The sequence below is a fragment of the Toxorhynchites rutilus genome, chromosome 2, assembly GCF_029784135.1.
Source record: "Toxorhynchites rutilus septentrionalis strain SRP chromosome 2, ASM2978413v1, whole genome shotgun sequence".
Lineage (NCBI taxonomy): Eukaryota > Metazoa > Arthropoda > Insecta > Diptera > Culicidae > Toxorhynchites > Toxorhynchites rutilus.
This window is the reverse complement of record NC_073745.1, coordinates 212173125-212190582: the sequence shown is the minus strand read 5'-3', so window position 1 is coordinate 212190582 and position 17458 is coordinate 212173125. Positions and strand designations below refer to the sequence as shown.

Here is a 17458-nt window from a genome sequence, read left to right as displayed (position 1 = left end):
GCGGACCAAGCAGTGGGAGGGCCTGCGTACATACAAGGTTCAGAAGGCTCCTAACCGCGACGAAAGGCAAAACATGGTGGGGAAGACGCGAGCCCGGAAGCTGTACACCGAAATGCTGACGAAGCCGCATTGCCTGGTAATGGACGACGAAACCTACGTCAAAGCGGACTTTCGTCAGCTGCCGGGTCTGTTGTTCTTCTCCGCAGAGGACAAATTCAGCGTTCCGGAGGAGATTGGCTAGCAGAAACTATCCAAGTTTGCCAAAAAGTACATGGTGTGGCAAGTGATCTGCTCTTGCGGAAAGCGGAGCGCCCCCTTCGTGATGACCGGCACGGTAAACGGGCAGGTTTACCTTAAGGAGTGCCTACAGAAGCGCTTACTACCACTATTGAAGCAGCACGAGGGCCCGACCATCTTCTGGCCGGATCTCGCTTCGTGCCACTATTCAAAGGACGTGTTGGAGTGGTACGAAGCCAACGGGGTCACCTTCGTGCCAAAGGAAATGAACCCGTCCAACGCGCCGGAGCTTCGCCCAATAGAGAAATATTGGGCGATTATGAAGCAGGCCCTCCGGAAGAACCAAAAAGTTGTCAAATCGGAGGCGGACTTCAAGAGAAAATGGATTTCTGTTCAAAAAAAACTACAACCTGACGTTGTACAGAACCTTATGGACGGGGTAAAGAGGAAGGTGCGAGCATACGGGCTTGGGCTCGAAGTATGAATAAAAAGAAAATGCCAAAAGTTGTTTAATAGTTTTTATTTTACTGTCTAAAATTTTCAAAAGGATCGGTCTACTGGGCGATTTTCTACAGCGTTTTTTCCGTGATGCAATTTGATGTGACACACCCTTTACTCCCGAGGATATGGGCACATTGCTCGTTCAAATGGAAGAATGCCTTGATTCGAGAACCTTTACCGAAATGTCTGAGGACCCGAATGACTTGAAGGCATTGACACAGGCCTATTTCCTCTAAGGAAATTCTTTACAAGCAGTTCCGGAAGAAAGTGTGGAAACAGTTTCCACTGGCGATTGATGTTGACATTAAGTGGGTAGTACACTATGATAACCATAAAAATTATGAGATTTTCAACGAGATAATAAATTACTATGATTAACCTGATATAACAGTTTTATTAAGTACTTAACTAACAAAAAATAAATTGGGGCCAATTGGATTGTCCCCTGAATAGCTGCAACCGGTTTGTCGAACCCTTGCAGCCAAAACCTTGTAAACTGGTGGGGGTTCTGCAAGTCGAGACAACATTCACCAAAATATTATTTTTCAAAATATCGAAAAAATCCTACGTACGATGACAGGAAATTTAGTGGAGAATCTGGGAAAATCAATTTCATCATAATCGGATGGACCGTTTCGGAGGTAGAACTCCCATCAGTTTGCAAAACATGGTTTCGAGAAAAACGCGTTTCAAATTTTGGATCCGCGCTCCTTAAGCAAAGGTCCACTCAGGTCCACTAATTGGCTTGTAACTTTGGAACGGAGCATCGGACAAACCTGGGACTAAAACTACAGTAAAATAGACATTACAGAGAACATTTTAGGAGGCGATCTGGCGTAGTGGTAACATCCATGCCTCTCACGCTAAAGGTCACGAGTTCAATTCTCACTCCCGACATTCTTCCAAAAATGGAAGTAAAAAGTGACGAACCAGCCAAATGAGTTGAAAATCACTATAATACAGATAAAAAAAAAAAGAAGAACATTTCAGGCCAGATTTTTTTTTTCAAGTTTCCATAGTGCACTACCCCCTTAACTTTGAAATGGTATTTGGCAGGTTGGTAATCATTCAGGATGACAATCAGCCGCCTATGCGTGAGAAAAAGGGGAGAAATGATAGAGGTACATCCTGGGGATGATGTAATGGTGTTATGAGTTTTGTCAATCGAAGAAAGCAGCAGTTAAGCCTGTGGAAGTAAATTTGTTGCTCCCAATTTTTTTTCCACATCGAACTTAATTCAAACACCAAGGAACTGGAATAATTGGAATTTATTTTGAAACATCAACCCCGATTCTACATTTCGATCGATTCGAAATAATTCGATCGACTTGAGAAAATTCCATTCTGTATTCCGTTCAAGTTGTTTTTGAATTTTGTTCGAAATGGAGAATGCGAAATTATAACTCGAACGAAACAAAATCGAGGTGATCATTTCGGTTTTGTTCGACCCACCATCCCCTAGGAATATAGGTTTAAAAGGAGAAAACTGGTTGTAATACAACAAATTTAATCATTTCACTCACCAGCAGAACACCTGTACGATCGAATCCGCTGGCCCAGGGTTTGTTTCGTTTTGGCACCTTCATCCGCTTCGTCTTTTTCAGCATCTTTTTTGTCATCCGATTTGACTAGTGCTTCCGAATCGGTCCCATTCACGTTAGCCTTGTCCACGGTGTCCTTCGTTTCCACATCTTTCAGCGAATCATCTAGCGTTTCCATCGAAGCCAAGCCAGCTCGGTTCTTTGGTCTCTTCCCCAGCTCCAAATCATCGTCCGCTTCCCCGTTACCTGCTTTGAACTTCTTAGGGATGATGCTGGCGAGGGGAACCTTCAACGATTCGATGAGACCTTTCTTCGACACCTGATCAGAGTGGTCTTCCTTCTTGTCGGTCGCACTATCGTCTCCCGGTTTCACATCAGTAGCTTCAGCGGTCACTTCATCGTTCTCTTCCTCATCTGATTTGACCTTCGACTCGTCGGCGGCGGGTTGTTTTTTGGCAAATGGATTACGGAAGCGCAAATTCGCAAAGAAACCTGTTCGTTTGGGTTTTTCTTCGACTTCGACCGCCGGTTTCGTGTCCTTTTCTGGATCCTGTTTCTCCAGCAGTTCATTATCGGCCCCATCGGATTCCTTTATTTTGCCCTTGTTGAAGAAACCAGGCAATTTGAAGGCACCAGCTGGTACTTTTTTGGGCTTGACCTCGCGCTCCTCGGCTTGCACCTTGTTTGGCTTATCGGGCTTAGTTTTTTGTTGCTCCTCTTGTTTGGTTTCGTCGGAAATGTTGATGATCTCCTCGCCGGTGCCGTTTACATTTTCGTTGCTTTTCTTTTTCTCATCGACAGATTTTTCCGACTTTTTATCGTCACTTTTCTCTTCGCTGTTGGCCAGAAGCTTCTCGGTTTCCTTCGGATCGGCCTCTGGTTCCCGACTTTCGGTGACGGTGGTTGTTTCGGGGGTGGTTTTCTCGTTTGCCGCCGGTGGCACTGTATCTTTCTCGTCTGTTTCACCCATCGTTGTTATGGTTTTTGGCTCGCAAATTCTGTGAGGAAGAAACAAAGAAAAAAAAAAAGATTGAAATAATTTAATCTGATAGTGAGAGGTTTGTGTGCCCTAATGGGAATTAAATCTAGTCCATCGAAAGAGAGTCTTTGTCTGATATGGGCACGGATGAAGTTGGTGACCGAGAAAGTCATTTCTATGCGCTGAGCCACAGATAACCAGTAATTTGCGATCAAAGTGGTGTGCAGATAAATTGATGGCATTTTGCTGCTCCCATTTCTGAACCATTGCCATACAAAGTCACGCCAATCCGTAGCCAGATGCATGTTTCGTTATTCTTTGCGCTTTTTCGTCTAGCTCCTGCAGCAATATCTCGACACTGAACTGTTGGCGAAGTTCAACGCGAATTTATTCCAGCCTCGCTCTTCGCTTCGTCACCACTCGGGGCTCGGGATTGACCGAGATGCTGTGTAATCCAGTTATTGACTCCGGCTGGACAATAATAGGCGCTCATAATCTGCAGTTCTTGGGCACACAGAAGCGAAAGGGTGGAATAGTTTTTGTCTCTTCTGGCTTGCGCTTCTCATGTGCTGTTTATGGGCAACATTAATCCAATTCTAGTGGCAGCGGTGATTGCAGTTGGGTTCAGGTCTCTTTGTGTCCCAGCATGAAAGCTAGTTTTTGCACGTGATCGGCTTCTGTTGCAGAAAAGTATTGCAGTGAAGCAATCAAGAAGTCAGTTCAAATGGTTTTGTTTATTTCAATGGATATCTATAGAAACAAGACAGAAATGACAATTTTGAGACGTTGATGACTGTTTTATATGTGTTCCACCTGAGTCCACTTTGAATGAAAGTGAAAATTTGAATGCCTAAATTTCTCTGCTACGAATATATTGCAAAGTTATTATCAATCACTACATTCGCCTGTGCCTGCTCATGATTGTTACGAATTGATTTCTCGGTTATGTTAGACGAATGCCAATAACCATTTAATTATGAGGTATGTGTAAATGAATGCTGGACTTTCTAAAATTAACTAGAAGGAGCTCGTAATTGTGTGAATACAATGCTCGCCGATTGCGTAACATTTCCAACTAATTCAAATAAAATATACTCTACATTTCATGCCGACATCAAACAGAAAAAAGAGGTCTGCACAATCAATAGTACCGCTCATGTATAGCATATTAATTACTATACAGGCTGAACTCGATTATATATAAGCGCAATTTCACTCTCAACGTTAATTTTCGAATCCAATACATAATCGAATCACAAAAAGCTATTTTTCTATTAATGTTTGACATTCATACATTAATGAAAAAATTGTTTTCTTGAGATTCGATTATGTATAGGATTTGTAAATAATTGTTGAAAAAAAATGGCCGACTATATATAATCGAGTCCGACCTGTACTAAGATCTTCTTCTTCTTGAATGGCACTAACGTTCCCAGTGGAACTTTGGCCTTCTCAACGTAAGTATTACTCGCGTCATTTTTATTAGTAGTACTTAGTTGAGATTTCTATGCAGAAAAACACGCCTTGAATGTATTCTGGAGTGGCAAGCTCTAGAATACGCGTCACCACAGTGCAAGTCGGAAGAAATTTCTTTGGCGAAAAATCCCCCGGCCAGAACGGGAATCGAACCCGAACCCCCGGCATGATAATGTGGGACGCCAACCACTCGGTCACGGGAGCACACCTGTACTAAGATATTGTTGTCAATTATTGGTATTATTTATATTTATTTCAACTTTTTATCCTACTATTAATTGTGAGACTTGGTCCCCTTTGTTCATGGGCTGAAAAGTCCCGGGATTTTCAATGAAAACAATCGTTTTTTGGGCAAAGCTGTATTAATTCCTCAACATAGTTTCCTTAGAGGGCGATACACTTGGTTTAGCGAGATTTCACTTTACGATCGTTCAAAACGAGTCGATGCCTTCTACCGATAATTCCATCGATTAACTGTTAACCACCCAATATGCCCGACCGAACGAATGGTCTAGTTGTGTTCTATAACCTTCAAGGCATCTATTATCAAATATGGCAACAGTGTTCGTGATGATTTTCGGAGCGACAACGACGCACAGTGCGGCGCCCCATAGACAAAAGTTAAAAAATTCACTTTTATATTCACCCAAACTAAGTAGGCGGTGTGTTTTATACACGTTTCAGGCATGTTGAACCGATCTCAGTAGCCTTGTTAGCCCACCCAATTTGTCAGAACAAGCATGTGCAGTCAAGAAGGTTCTTCTAAGCACGTGACAAATTAATCTTCAGTGATTCATCACAGTTTTACATTGAGTTTTTGTTTACGTTCGATATCTTTTAAAGTGAAACCCCAAATGGCGACGGTAGCAACACGTAAGTATAATCCGTTTCCTTAACTATTATTGGGACATGCCGCAATCGCTGTGAAAATAAACGATTCATTGTTAAGGTAGTTTTATTCCTTAAGAAAAAAAGATACTAAAATTTCAAATCCTTCGGCAAAAAAAGTTCCGCGGAGTTCCGATCCAAAACACCCCTCAACTTTTCAGTCATTATACCCTTGATATTCTGCAAGTGATTCTTGTTGCTCAAGTCTGCTCTTCTGTCAAAACCAGTTAAGCTTCCGGCATATCAGAAAGGTAAAACTAAAGACGATTTGCAGTCTGTTCCTCAAATTGGTAAAGGAAGACCTCAGAAATCGGTTAACGAATGTTCGAAAAAGACAAAAAGGCGACGTGTTGAAGATCTTGTTAACAACAATGCACCTGAAGAGCTTGCATTCGCTGCCAATGTATCAAACTGTTCGAGTGGAAATCAGGAGGAACTCTGACGGCGGCACAAGCACTGGCTCTATATGTTGATTTAGATCTCTCTGAAAGAAAGTACAATGTACTTCGAAGAAAGTACAATGTACTTCGAAGTACATTTCGCTAATGACTTCAACTTCAGTCAATCTCGTCTGTAAATGGGGTTTTGACGGCAGTCCAGGGCATAGTGCATGCAAGCAAAAGTTTACGGAAGCAGGAAGTTCAGACGAAAGTTTGTTAGTCGTTGCACTGGTTCCCTTAAAACTGATCGACTCCGCAAATAACGCTATCATCTGGATGAATCCTTGGCCAAGTTCAACATCGTACTGTAGACCGCTTAAATTTTTGTTCACGGAGGAAGACTCACAAGCTATTCTTGGCATTCTGTCAGAAATGGAGAAGAAAATTAACGCGTTACAGATTTTCATCATAAACAACGATAGCGCTCAGATCGTTGTAAGTTTTGAATTCCATATTACTATGATAGATGGAAAGGTGACAAATGTGCTTTCCGGAAATAAAGCTTCTGCAATTAATTTGTGGATCTTTTCCGAAAGAGATGAATACATCGAAGGCTGTTGAGACAGTACCAAATACCGAAACTTACAAGCTAGACCTGTCACCACTGCATTGCAAGATAAAATGTTTTGAATGCGTAATTCACATCGGTTACAGGTTAGCATTATAGAATGTTTAATAGTGTATAAATAATAACTATCATTCATTTCAACAGATTGCCATTCAAAACCTGGCAAGTGAAAAACTGCTGAACATAAACAAGAGTATTAAAGCAGGAAGCGAGAAATTCAAGAGGCGTTCAAGTCAAGGATGGGTCTAGTTGTCGACAAGGCGGAACCGGGTTCAAGCAATGACGGCAACACTGCACGAAAATTTTTCTCGGATCCACAAACCAACTCGGAAATAACAGGGGTAAGTGTGGAGCTGATAACGAATTTCGCTACAATTCTCCGTATAATATCGTCGGGGCGAATAATTGAAATGTTCAAATACCAGAAACTATTGTTGGATACAAGAGATCTCTACATAAGCCTGTACGGATGGTATTTTATGCCTGTAACTGTGCATAAGTTATTGATACACAGTTCAGATATTATGGAAGCATTGGATCTGCCTATTGGCCAGTTATTGGAAGAGGCTTTAGAAGCTACACACAGGCTGATCAGGGAGAACAGGTTGAAGCATACAAGGAAAGCGTCAAGAATTTACAGTAATAAGGACTTGATGAACTATATGCTGCTTTCTTCTGACCCTTCATAGCAGGGAAGAGAAGAACTATAGCGAATAATCATCACACGGATGTCAATGATATTTCTTCTTTTTTTGCTGATACAAAACCTTTAAGGGAAATTCCAAAATAATAAATAAATAATAAATAGTGTAGAGTTTCTCCTGAAATACAATACATGTATGGAATGTAAAAATTAAATGTGACCCTAGAATAGAAAACATTTAAAAATTGCAAAATCACCACAGTGACGTCTGCGTAACTATGCCATCGGATGAAAAATAAAAGATTATATTATTTGTGTATTATCCAAACAGGAGAAATATTCCGGAAAGCATTTTATTTCTTCATAACATTATTAATGTGGCGTTTAAGATACTTTTGCGATTATGTACAAAACGTTAGTCTTTTATGCAAACAAAATCGTATAAAGCATTAATCTTTTATGCAAGGAGTAAGAATATATAAATCAAACATTGCCCTAGAGTAAAATGTATTTAATTGTTAAAAATGAAGCATTAGCAACTTAGACGATAAAATGTATAAAAAAATGAAAAATCACCACGGTGGCGTTTAGGTTCACGAATCGTATCGGATGAGATATAAAGATTGTGTGTTATTAGCCTTTTCTCTAAACAGGAGAAGCATTCCAGAGAACAATTTAATTTTATGTCACTATTAATATACTATACACTATTAATTTGTCGCTTAAGACACTTTTGCGATTACGTATAATACACAAGTCTTTAATGAAAATAGTAGATTTCATCATGACTAACATTTTTTCAATTATACCTATCCGAAAAAATGACTATAAGGGTTATTTTGATTTTTGTCCCGCATCCCCATATATTCAACGCACTGTGCGACGTGGCAACGTAGTGTTTGATGTAGTGAACCAGTGTAGCGATAAACACGCATGTTTTTCAAATTTGGCATAGGTGCTACAAAATGCGTTAATAAATAATGTGATGGTGTTTAGATAGAGAAATTTTATGCTGATTTCTAATTTGTATTCCTTTTTTAGTTTAAAAAATTTTGGAGCTGTGAAATGAGTGTTTGAAAGTAAGTACATTTTCTACATTTAATTTATACAAAAGTAGACCTACAAAAAATTCTCCAAAATTTTTTGTAACAAAATGTCTTCCTTAGGGTCCCCTCTACACTTTCACGTTATAACTTCTTGTTATTTCTTGCAACTTTGCGGAAAAATGCCATAAATGCTTGGATACCCCACACGTGTTTTTCGAAAATTTCGTAATTACATCCCCTCCCCCTGCACCCTCTTCTAGGGTTTGGGTAAAATGAATATTGAAAACGTGTTCAAGAAGTATGAAAACATATATTTAGACACCCCACACGTGTTTTTTTTTCCGAAAATTAAAATTTTTACCCCTCCCCCCTGCCTTTGTTTAGAGTTCATAGCCAAAATGACTCAAAAAATAGATTCAGGACCATCGAAAACCCCCGTACACCAAATTTCAAGGCAATTCCATTCATTTTTCTATTTAATGCCACCTAGAGACACAGAGACTAAGAATATTAACAATATGAAAGCTTGAAATTCCAGAACCTTTATCATCTGGTAACTATCTAAAAGGACGTTATACATTCTTCTCTTCGAAAAAAAAAATCAAGAAACACGCTACAACTGTGTTTGTCTCGAACATGCAGTTATGGTATGAATTATATTCAATTGCTTACTTTCAATTAATAACAGGAAAAAAAAAATTGAATATCGTTATTTGTATTGAAGTATCAAAAATTACTCAATATTACAGAGAAATTCAACTTTCCGTCTGTGACACCGAACGGTAGTATACGGGTTACGATTTTTCACGCGAGTATAGGAGAAATAAAGACAGGGATTTGGAAGCTCAGATGCTCAACGACCAAACCATTATAGTGAGTGGAAGTGGGGTTTCAACCCAAACACAGCGGTCGGCACCGGTCTATGTACCAACTCTCCTGACCCATCATCATGCCTCCTCCGAAATCGAGCAATCCGTTTTAAACCACCTTGCTCAAAGAAATAAATGGCACATTTCTGGTTTTGCTGCAGCCAGCGAGCAGTCCACAGCCTTTCTTGAGACTAAGAGTTCACATTAAATTTAGAGTGATTGGTCCTATAAAACTAAAGCCTCTATGATAAAACCAAGGAAAGAAGACATGATGTGAACCGTGCATCATTACACTTCAGCGGAAAAAGAATAAAAAGCGCAACTGAGGGTATGAATAGTGCCACAGAGGGCTTCCTCTCCATGTATCGAGCTGTGTGTGTATGGGTGTGAAATCAGCATTAGGCATGCATGATATCCGCTCGTTGTGTTATGCTAGCTCGCTCGCATCTGTGTTTTCATTCAATTATATTTTTGGCTTCCACCTCTAGCCCTGAGAAGGACCCTTGTGGAAAGAAATTCTATTTCATACTCCTCCTTCAGTCGACAAGAAAACAATCCTCTCCCCCTCGACGCTCTGCGGCAATCATGTTGCTTCGATGACCACCATACGAGAAGTGATGTGGCTTCAAATCGCGAATGGCTTATTTAAACCAAATATGTTGAAAACGGGCAGAAACGAATGTATCAGTTGCTCGTTATTGACAGCTCTCTTCGGGAATGCACACAAATCGGCAGAACAAATGTATGGAAAAATGAGAATGCTTCCGGTTTTCATTAATTTAAACTGTTTAAGCATTAGTGGTTTGTACTGTATAGTATAACAAACGAATCTCAGAGAATATCCGATTTCATTGGTGCGCAAAGTATCAGAATTTGTTCGCTGTGAAAATAGTTATTAACGTTAACTTTGTTTCACAAAAACGTGACCTGTTTTAAGATTTTGCACCCTTTCTGAAAGACGTAGTTCTACGTCGAAAAAATACCCCCGACTTACATGTTTTGACAAAGCGAATTCCTCTAGGCACATTGATTTTGAAGTCCGTGTTAGAGAAACACAGCTCGGTGGGAACAAAATTACCCCCGACTTGCATATATATTTACAGAGCGGTTTCCACAAGTATTGGAGAAGTGTATAATACGCACCCTCTAAGCGAGAATGGATTTATCTTGACCGTGCTCTTAAAAATTAAGGTGACAACTACGTCAGTACGTAGATTAGTTCATCTGTAATCGTTCTGTATTTTAAACACTGAATAACAAAAGTGCAACGAATTTTATTTAAAGGCGCCCAAATTTTATATTTTCCAATCATACGGTGTTTAATGGCCCAGCAGAAGTATAATATGCTCATAAGCTGTTTCTCTGCGCGACTAAAAAAACTCAGAGAAACAGCTTGTATGGATGAGAGATTACATCGATCTATTTACTTCATGCCCACCAGCGAAGAGAAGAAACCGTTTCTCCGGTGAGCATGTCCTCCCAGTATTCGTTCATTAATTCTCCAGTCCGCGCTCTTTTTTTGCTTCATTCTCTGAGCACATAATATAGATGCCAGATGTAAAGACATGTTTTCGTTTAGACGACATTTAATTTAGTGAAAACATACTGAGGTCATTTAAAACTATGTGAAAACAATTGATTGAGTGATTTATCGAACATGATTTTGAAATATCGTGACGGTTTGCTCATTTTTGTTCATTATGTTTACATTTATTCGTGTCATGCAGAGATACTTGAAAAAATCATCTGGCATCCCTCATATATAAGATATTTTTCTCGTGAGATTGTTATCTGGCCGAAAGCGAGCGAATTGCCTCGATCGAGAGTATGCCGTACTGCCCGATAGTAAGCTGATGCGGAAAATATCTAATTGAGAAAGAAATGAATCCTTTCTTACCATTTTCTTCATCTGAGATATACAGTGGGAACTCGACTCAATTATTGAGTCGACTCACAGCTATCGCCTCTGAATCGGTTGCAAGCAACAAAAAGCAACAAAAACCTTATAGAAATGATGTAGAAAATTACATTGAAAATCGCTTCCAACGAAAATTATATTTCCTATTTTTTTAGGCATGTTACAAATGTAAAACGTTACATTTCAATCGAAAACCGCACTTTTTGCGTTACGTAATTTGTGTACCACGCCTTATTTGTGAATTTGAAATCAAAATCCATTCATTAATTGAAGAGATATTAAAGTTCAAAATCTATACACTTTCTTCCACTTGCAACATTGGAATGGGTCCCTATATCGTTTAACAAACTTGAACACCTGTCAATATGAAGGTGTGTTCGTATGGAATGGTGCCATATTATAGACACGACTGCTTTGGCAAAATCCTTCAAATGGTTGAATGTCGCCAAAGGGCTGAAACAAACTTAATCAAAAAGATCAGAGACTACTGCTAGGAAGCCAAGATCATGAGAAATCTGAAATTAACAGTAACTGGAAGAAGAGTTGTGAGCTTTTCCAAAGGGAATTCTAATCTTTTATTCAGATACTTCGAAAATAAACTGTCAATTTTACATACAACAGTTTAAAGAACCACGAAACGGACTGTCAACATACAAGGTTACAGTGACGCCTAAGAATGTAAGAGTTATACACGGTAGTGTTAACCAAGTTCGGTTGTGTCATAATGGAAAGGATCGGTTAAAAATGAGTTCAAGCGAATAAGTTGTCAATGTTCTCAAAAAAAAAAAACCTGGAAAATCAAACCCTGAAAACGAGATTATCATTACGAACGGCACTGTCAACCAAGATATTCAACCGTTTGTTCCGTGCTGTTTTGGTCAGGCTTCGCTTTCAGGCACTTCGAGAATACTGAGCTATCGTCAAACGTAGCCTCAAGAAAACGCAGAAAGCAGTTGAAAATGAGAAACCGTTTAATTTTTCTTGTATTTTGCAGTCTATGAACTTCAAACATTTTAATCTTTTACATAGTAACATTACCAGTATGCACTGACTCATGTTTGACCAGATTTTGATCGTTTCACCCTTTTATATGACAAACTAAATCATCTGTTAACATCTTAGAGATATAAAACAATCCGTGTCTGTTTCATAAGGTTATTCTCGCATGAAGATGTCAGTTTACGAGCAATTATTAGATTTATTATAAAGAAATATGCGGATGAGGCTCATGAATTGTGTTCAATTGAAGCTTAATCGTTGGATTGATCCATATAATAATCGTATGAATACGATCATTAGGAGTGGTTCAAAAAGCCATCTAGAAACACTTTAAAGTCGCGGATGTGGACAGTGATGTCGGTAGTATTGAAGTGTTAAGCTAATATATAAAGGGTGTGTAACATCAAATTGCATCACGGAAAAAACGCTGTAGAAATTTAATTTTTAGGAATTATATCTTCAGCTTTCGCTTATAATTAGATAAGAGTGTATAGATCACGTTGGCCATGCTTCACTGTAAATTTTTCGTAAATTTGGAAAAATGTCGTCGAACGAAAAAGAGCGTCGTGAATTAATCCTGTGCACTCATTTCGAGAATCCGGAGTTGTCACATCGGGACATCGGTAAGATGCTGGGAATCGTCCAATCCACGGTCAGCAGAGTACTAAAACGATACTTCGAGAACCTAACCATCGACCGGAAGGTGAAGAACGGCAAAAATGGATGCTCCGTCAGTGAAAAAGATCACAAGCGCGTAGTTAAGCAGTTTAGACGTGATCCGAGAAGTTCGGTCCAGGATGTCGCCAATAAGCTGAATTTGTCAAGTTCATTCGTCCAGCGGACCAAGCAGCGGGAGGGCCTGCGTACATACAAGGTTCAGAAGGCTCCTAACCGCGACGAAAGGCAAAACATGGTGGGGAAGACGCGAGCCCGGAAGCTGTACACCAAAATGCTGACGAAGCCGCATTGCCTGGTAATGGACGACGAAACCTACGTCAAAGCGGACTTTCGTCAGCTGCCGGACCTGTTGTTCTTCTCCGCAGAGGACAAATTCAGCGTTCCGGAGGAGATTCGCAAGCAGAAACTATCCAAGTTTGCCAAAAAGTACATGGTGTAGCAAACGATCTGCTCTTGCGGAAAGCGGAGCGCCCCCTTCGTGATGACCGGCACGGTAAACGGGCAGGTTTACCTTAAGAAGTGCCTACTACCACTATTGAAGCAGCACGAGGGCCTGACCATCTTCTGGCCGGATCTCGCTTCGTGCCACTATTCAAAGGACGTGTTGGAGTGGTACGAAGCCACCGTCATGTCAAAGGAAATGAACCCGCCCAACGCGCCGGAGCTTCGCCCAATAGAGAAATATTGGGCGATTATGAAGCAGGCCCTCCGGAAGAACCCAAAAGTTGTCAAATCGGAGGCGGACTTCAAGAGAAAATGGATTTCTGTTCAAAAAAAACTACAACCTGACGTTGTACAGAACCTTATGGACGGGGTAAAGAGGAAGGTGCGAGCATACGGGCTTGGGCTCGAAGTATGAATAAAAAGAAAATGCCAAAAGTTGTTTAATAGTTTTTATTTTACTGTCTAAAATTTTCAAAAGGATCGGTCTACTGGGCGAATTTCTACAGCGTTTTTTCCGTGATGCAATTTGATGTGACACACCCTTTAGGCACAATTATACAGATGAGTTCATATCGTAGAGCGTTATTCCCCTTTTGACATTAAGAAGCCCGAAGTCAAGTGAAACTTCCCAGCTAGACAATATCCATGCTGAAATTGGTCAAAATTTCATTAAAAGTTTACTGGACGGACGTAGATTAATTTTAGTACGCATGCATCATCAACGCTGAAAAAGACAGACCCATTCTTTGGAATAGCATTCATTAGAACATATGAACCGTCCCAAGCATTCGTCTAGCAGAGTCACCAAGAGTTATCTCATTGTAGTCCCCATTCACATCCGTGTTAATTGAATCAAGCATTCTTTATTTGGCGGCATTCACACTCCTCTCCAGTGCTGGCGAGTCAGCCAGAGAGTGCAACATAGCTTAACATAGCAGCTATATATATAATTATAGTTTGAAGACGACGCGAACATTCCTTTCATTGGAGGCGTGTATATGGAGTTCCCCGATTGCTGGAGGAACCATGTTCCTCGCACCGAGAAACGACAAACTTCCCACACGTTCCCACTAATAAGGCGAGGTGTGAATGGATCATCTGCTGAATAAGTAAGATCACCTTTTCCCTCCCTTCCGACCAATTCACACGTATGGTAAACGAGCAATGGAATTGAGCTGTCAATTAGTTTATTTATGGTGCACTGGCCGAGGACCACAAAATGATGCAGCATGATGCAGTTTTGGAGCCATACCAAAATCGATGGATTCGATGCATGTTGACGTGTTATGTTATGCTTCGTTCACACTCTGTCGCGAGATGTGGCATGTGTGTATTTACAACGGAAAATAAAAACAAACAAATCGGAAAATAATATCCACCCTGCGGGATGGTGGGAATTGAGTCGTATGACAGTGACCCGCTGAGTCTGTCTAAAATACTAGGCTAGGCTTGTTCTAGGTTTTGTTACTGGATGATTCTTGTATCATTCACTGTGATTCATCGGAAAATAAACATATGTTTTCGATGGAACAGAATATGCCCGAGCATCGATTGAATTATGAAACTCTGCATCGCACTCGTCGGATGTGATATAATGCAATAACAGCAACAAATCGTGCATTGATTGAATAAAAGTATGCATGATACATTCTAAGGCCTCCCCAAATGAATGTTAATTGGCCAAAAGCTGTACATCAACGGTTTTTGGATGTGGGATAGTGCGGTGACCTTTCATTCAAGAACTTGACTGCCCAGCGAACGACCCCCATTATGTTTCAATCATCCCAAAAGGAGCACAGCTAGCTTTCATGAGCGTACAATCGGCGACAGAGTTCAATTAGATTACAATCACCACCATCTCATGGGAATGTTCTGAAAGGTTAACGCTTGTTGGTCGGCGCAGGTTGTTGCAGTTGGGATGCAGTTTGAGCAGATAAACTAAGTGGTAATGGATTTTGTGTCATGAATATTCATGATTGCTTGGTCACCCAGCCCGGTAGGTGAAATATTTGATACCCGATAAAAGACGGAACCGGTAGCCTGTTATGTTGGGACGGTACACTCATCAACACTTGTTCTTCTTCTCCGGCCGAAACTAGAATTACCACTCCAGCGTTAGTGGGTTTATGTTACGAGACGATAAGGAAGAAGTGTTTCTATGCTTTCCGCTTAATTCTCGTGTTCCTGAGGAATTTTACACTTGATAAAACACAGAGTGGTTTATTGAAAGGTTCAGAGTTCATTTGCATGCCACTTTTGGAAAGAGTGAGTGAGAAATTTTGTGTTTTTCGTTAGGTTATTACATACACAGGGTGTCTATTAAGTTATTATAATGTAACCAACAGCGATGTAATTGTAGAACATATGATTATTATTTTAAAAAAAATCCCTTTATGTTTAAAAAAGGGGTTAGAAAAATTTCCACGCTTGTCCACGGTGAGGGTATAGATTACATTCACGTGGACACTCATAAATATTTTGAAAAACAAATATATATCTGTATTCAACAATATAATAGGCTGTCAAAAAAGTCCTGCGGTATTTCCGCGAGGTGTCGTTGTAAGCGCGTAGTTCTAGTTGTATTCATTGTATCGAGTCATACTATAGCTTGTTGGAAAGGTATTTTTGACGCGCTATAATATAGTCCTTGACAGTGTTTTGTTTGGTTAAGTCGTTCGTGAGTTATAGTGTCGCAAATATGGAGCAAAATAAAGAGAAAATCCGACATATTTTACAGTACTACTATGACAAATGCAAAAATGCATCTCAAGCTGCCAATAAAATTTGTGCAGTTTATGGACCCGATACAATTTCCATTTCCACCGCACAACGATGGTTTCAACGTTTTCGTTTTGGTGTAGAGGTCGTCGAAGATGCGCCACGCTCCGGAAGGCCTGTCGTCGAAAATTGCGACAAAATCGCTGAATTAGCCGAGAAAGACCGGCATAGTAGCAGCCGTAGCATCGGGCAAGAGCTGGGGATAAGTCATCAAACCGTTATTAACCATTTGAAGAAGCTTGGATTCACGAAGAAGCTCGATGTATGGGTGCCACACACGTTGACGCAAAAAAACATCTTTGACCGTATCGACGCATGTTAATCGCTGCTGAATCGCAACAAAATCGACCCGTTTCTGAAGCGGATGGTGACTGGCGATGAAAAGTGGGTCACTTACGACAACGTGAAGCGCAAACGGTCGTGGTCGAAGCCCGCTGAAGCGGCTCAGACGGTGGCCAAGCCCTCATTAACGGCCAGGAAGGTTCTGCTGTGTGTTTGGTGGGATTGTCAAGGAATCATCTATTATGAGCTGCTTCCCTATGGCCAAACGCTCAATTCGGACCTGTACTGCCAACAACTGGACCGCTTGAAGGTAGCACTCATGAAGAAGAGGCCATCTTTGATAAACAGAGGCCGCATTGTCTTCCATCAGGACAACGCCAGGCCACACACTTCTGTGGTGACGCGCCAGAAGCTCCGGGAGCTCGGATGGGAGGTTCTTTTGCATCCGCCGTATAGTCCGGACCTTGCACCAAGTGACTACCACCTGTTTTTGTCCATGGCGAACGAGCTTGGTAGTCAGAAGTTAGCCACAAAAGAGGCCTGTGAAAATTGGCTATCCGAGTTTTTTGCCAATAAGGGAGCGAGCTTCTATAACAGGGGTATTATGAAGTTGGCATCTCGTTGGGAACAAGTCATCGAACAAAACGGCACATATTTGACTTAAAACAGATGATTGTAACTAATTTTATGAACAAATGAAAATTCAAAAAAAAATACCGCAGGACTTTTTTGACAGCCTAATATGAAAAATATTCTGCATGCAAGAAAATTTATTCGTATATCTGCTGTCTGATGGTACTGCGCGGTATATATGGAAATTTGATATTTCTTCATATCGTTGAAATTTGTATTCAGAGAATATCGCACATGAGATGAGAGCGATCGATTTATTTCCATTGATTTTAAATAATTTTGCGTTATCATTATCGATAAGAATTGGGACGCTATTATCGGCAGGATTCAGATGCCACCAAAACATGTTGGAATGTTGTGATATTAAAAATACACGACATTGTTTTCGATGTTTGGATTCAGTTTCCGCTCTCAATGTAATAACCGCTTCGTTTATGGTATTCAAGAACTTGAACAACAAATTCATTCACGGGGACCTATCTTTAGAGAAGTTTTCCTAGCAGCGATGCTCTTCTTCGATATATTTTCTAGAATACGC

The 17458-nt window shown here is 40.4% G+C and overlaps 1 protein-coding gene across 2 annotated transcripts in view; it reads right to left on the bottom strand.

Moving 5' to 3' along the window:
• LOC129769268 (neurotactin) overlaps nucleotides 1-17458 on the bottom strand; it is a 95129-nt gene that overhangs the window by 9890 nt on the left and 67781 nt on the right. For both annotated transcript variants that reach the window (XM_055771392.1, XM_055771393.1), the window contains one exon: nucleotides 2262-3277. In XM_055771392.1, coding sequence (XP_055627367.1) covers nucleotides 2262-3249 — 988 coding nt within the window. In that variant the 5' untranslated portion in view covers nucleotides 3250-3277. The remainder of the gene's footprint in view (nucleotides 1-2261; nucleotides 3278-17458) is intronic.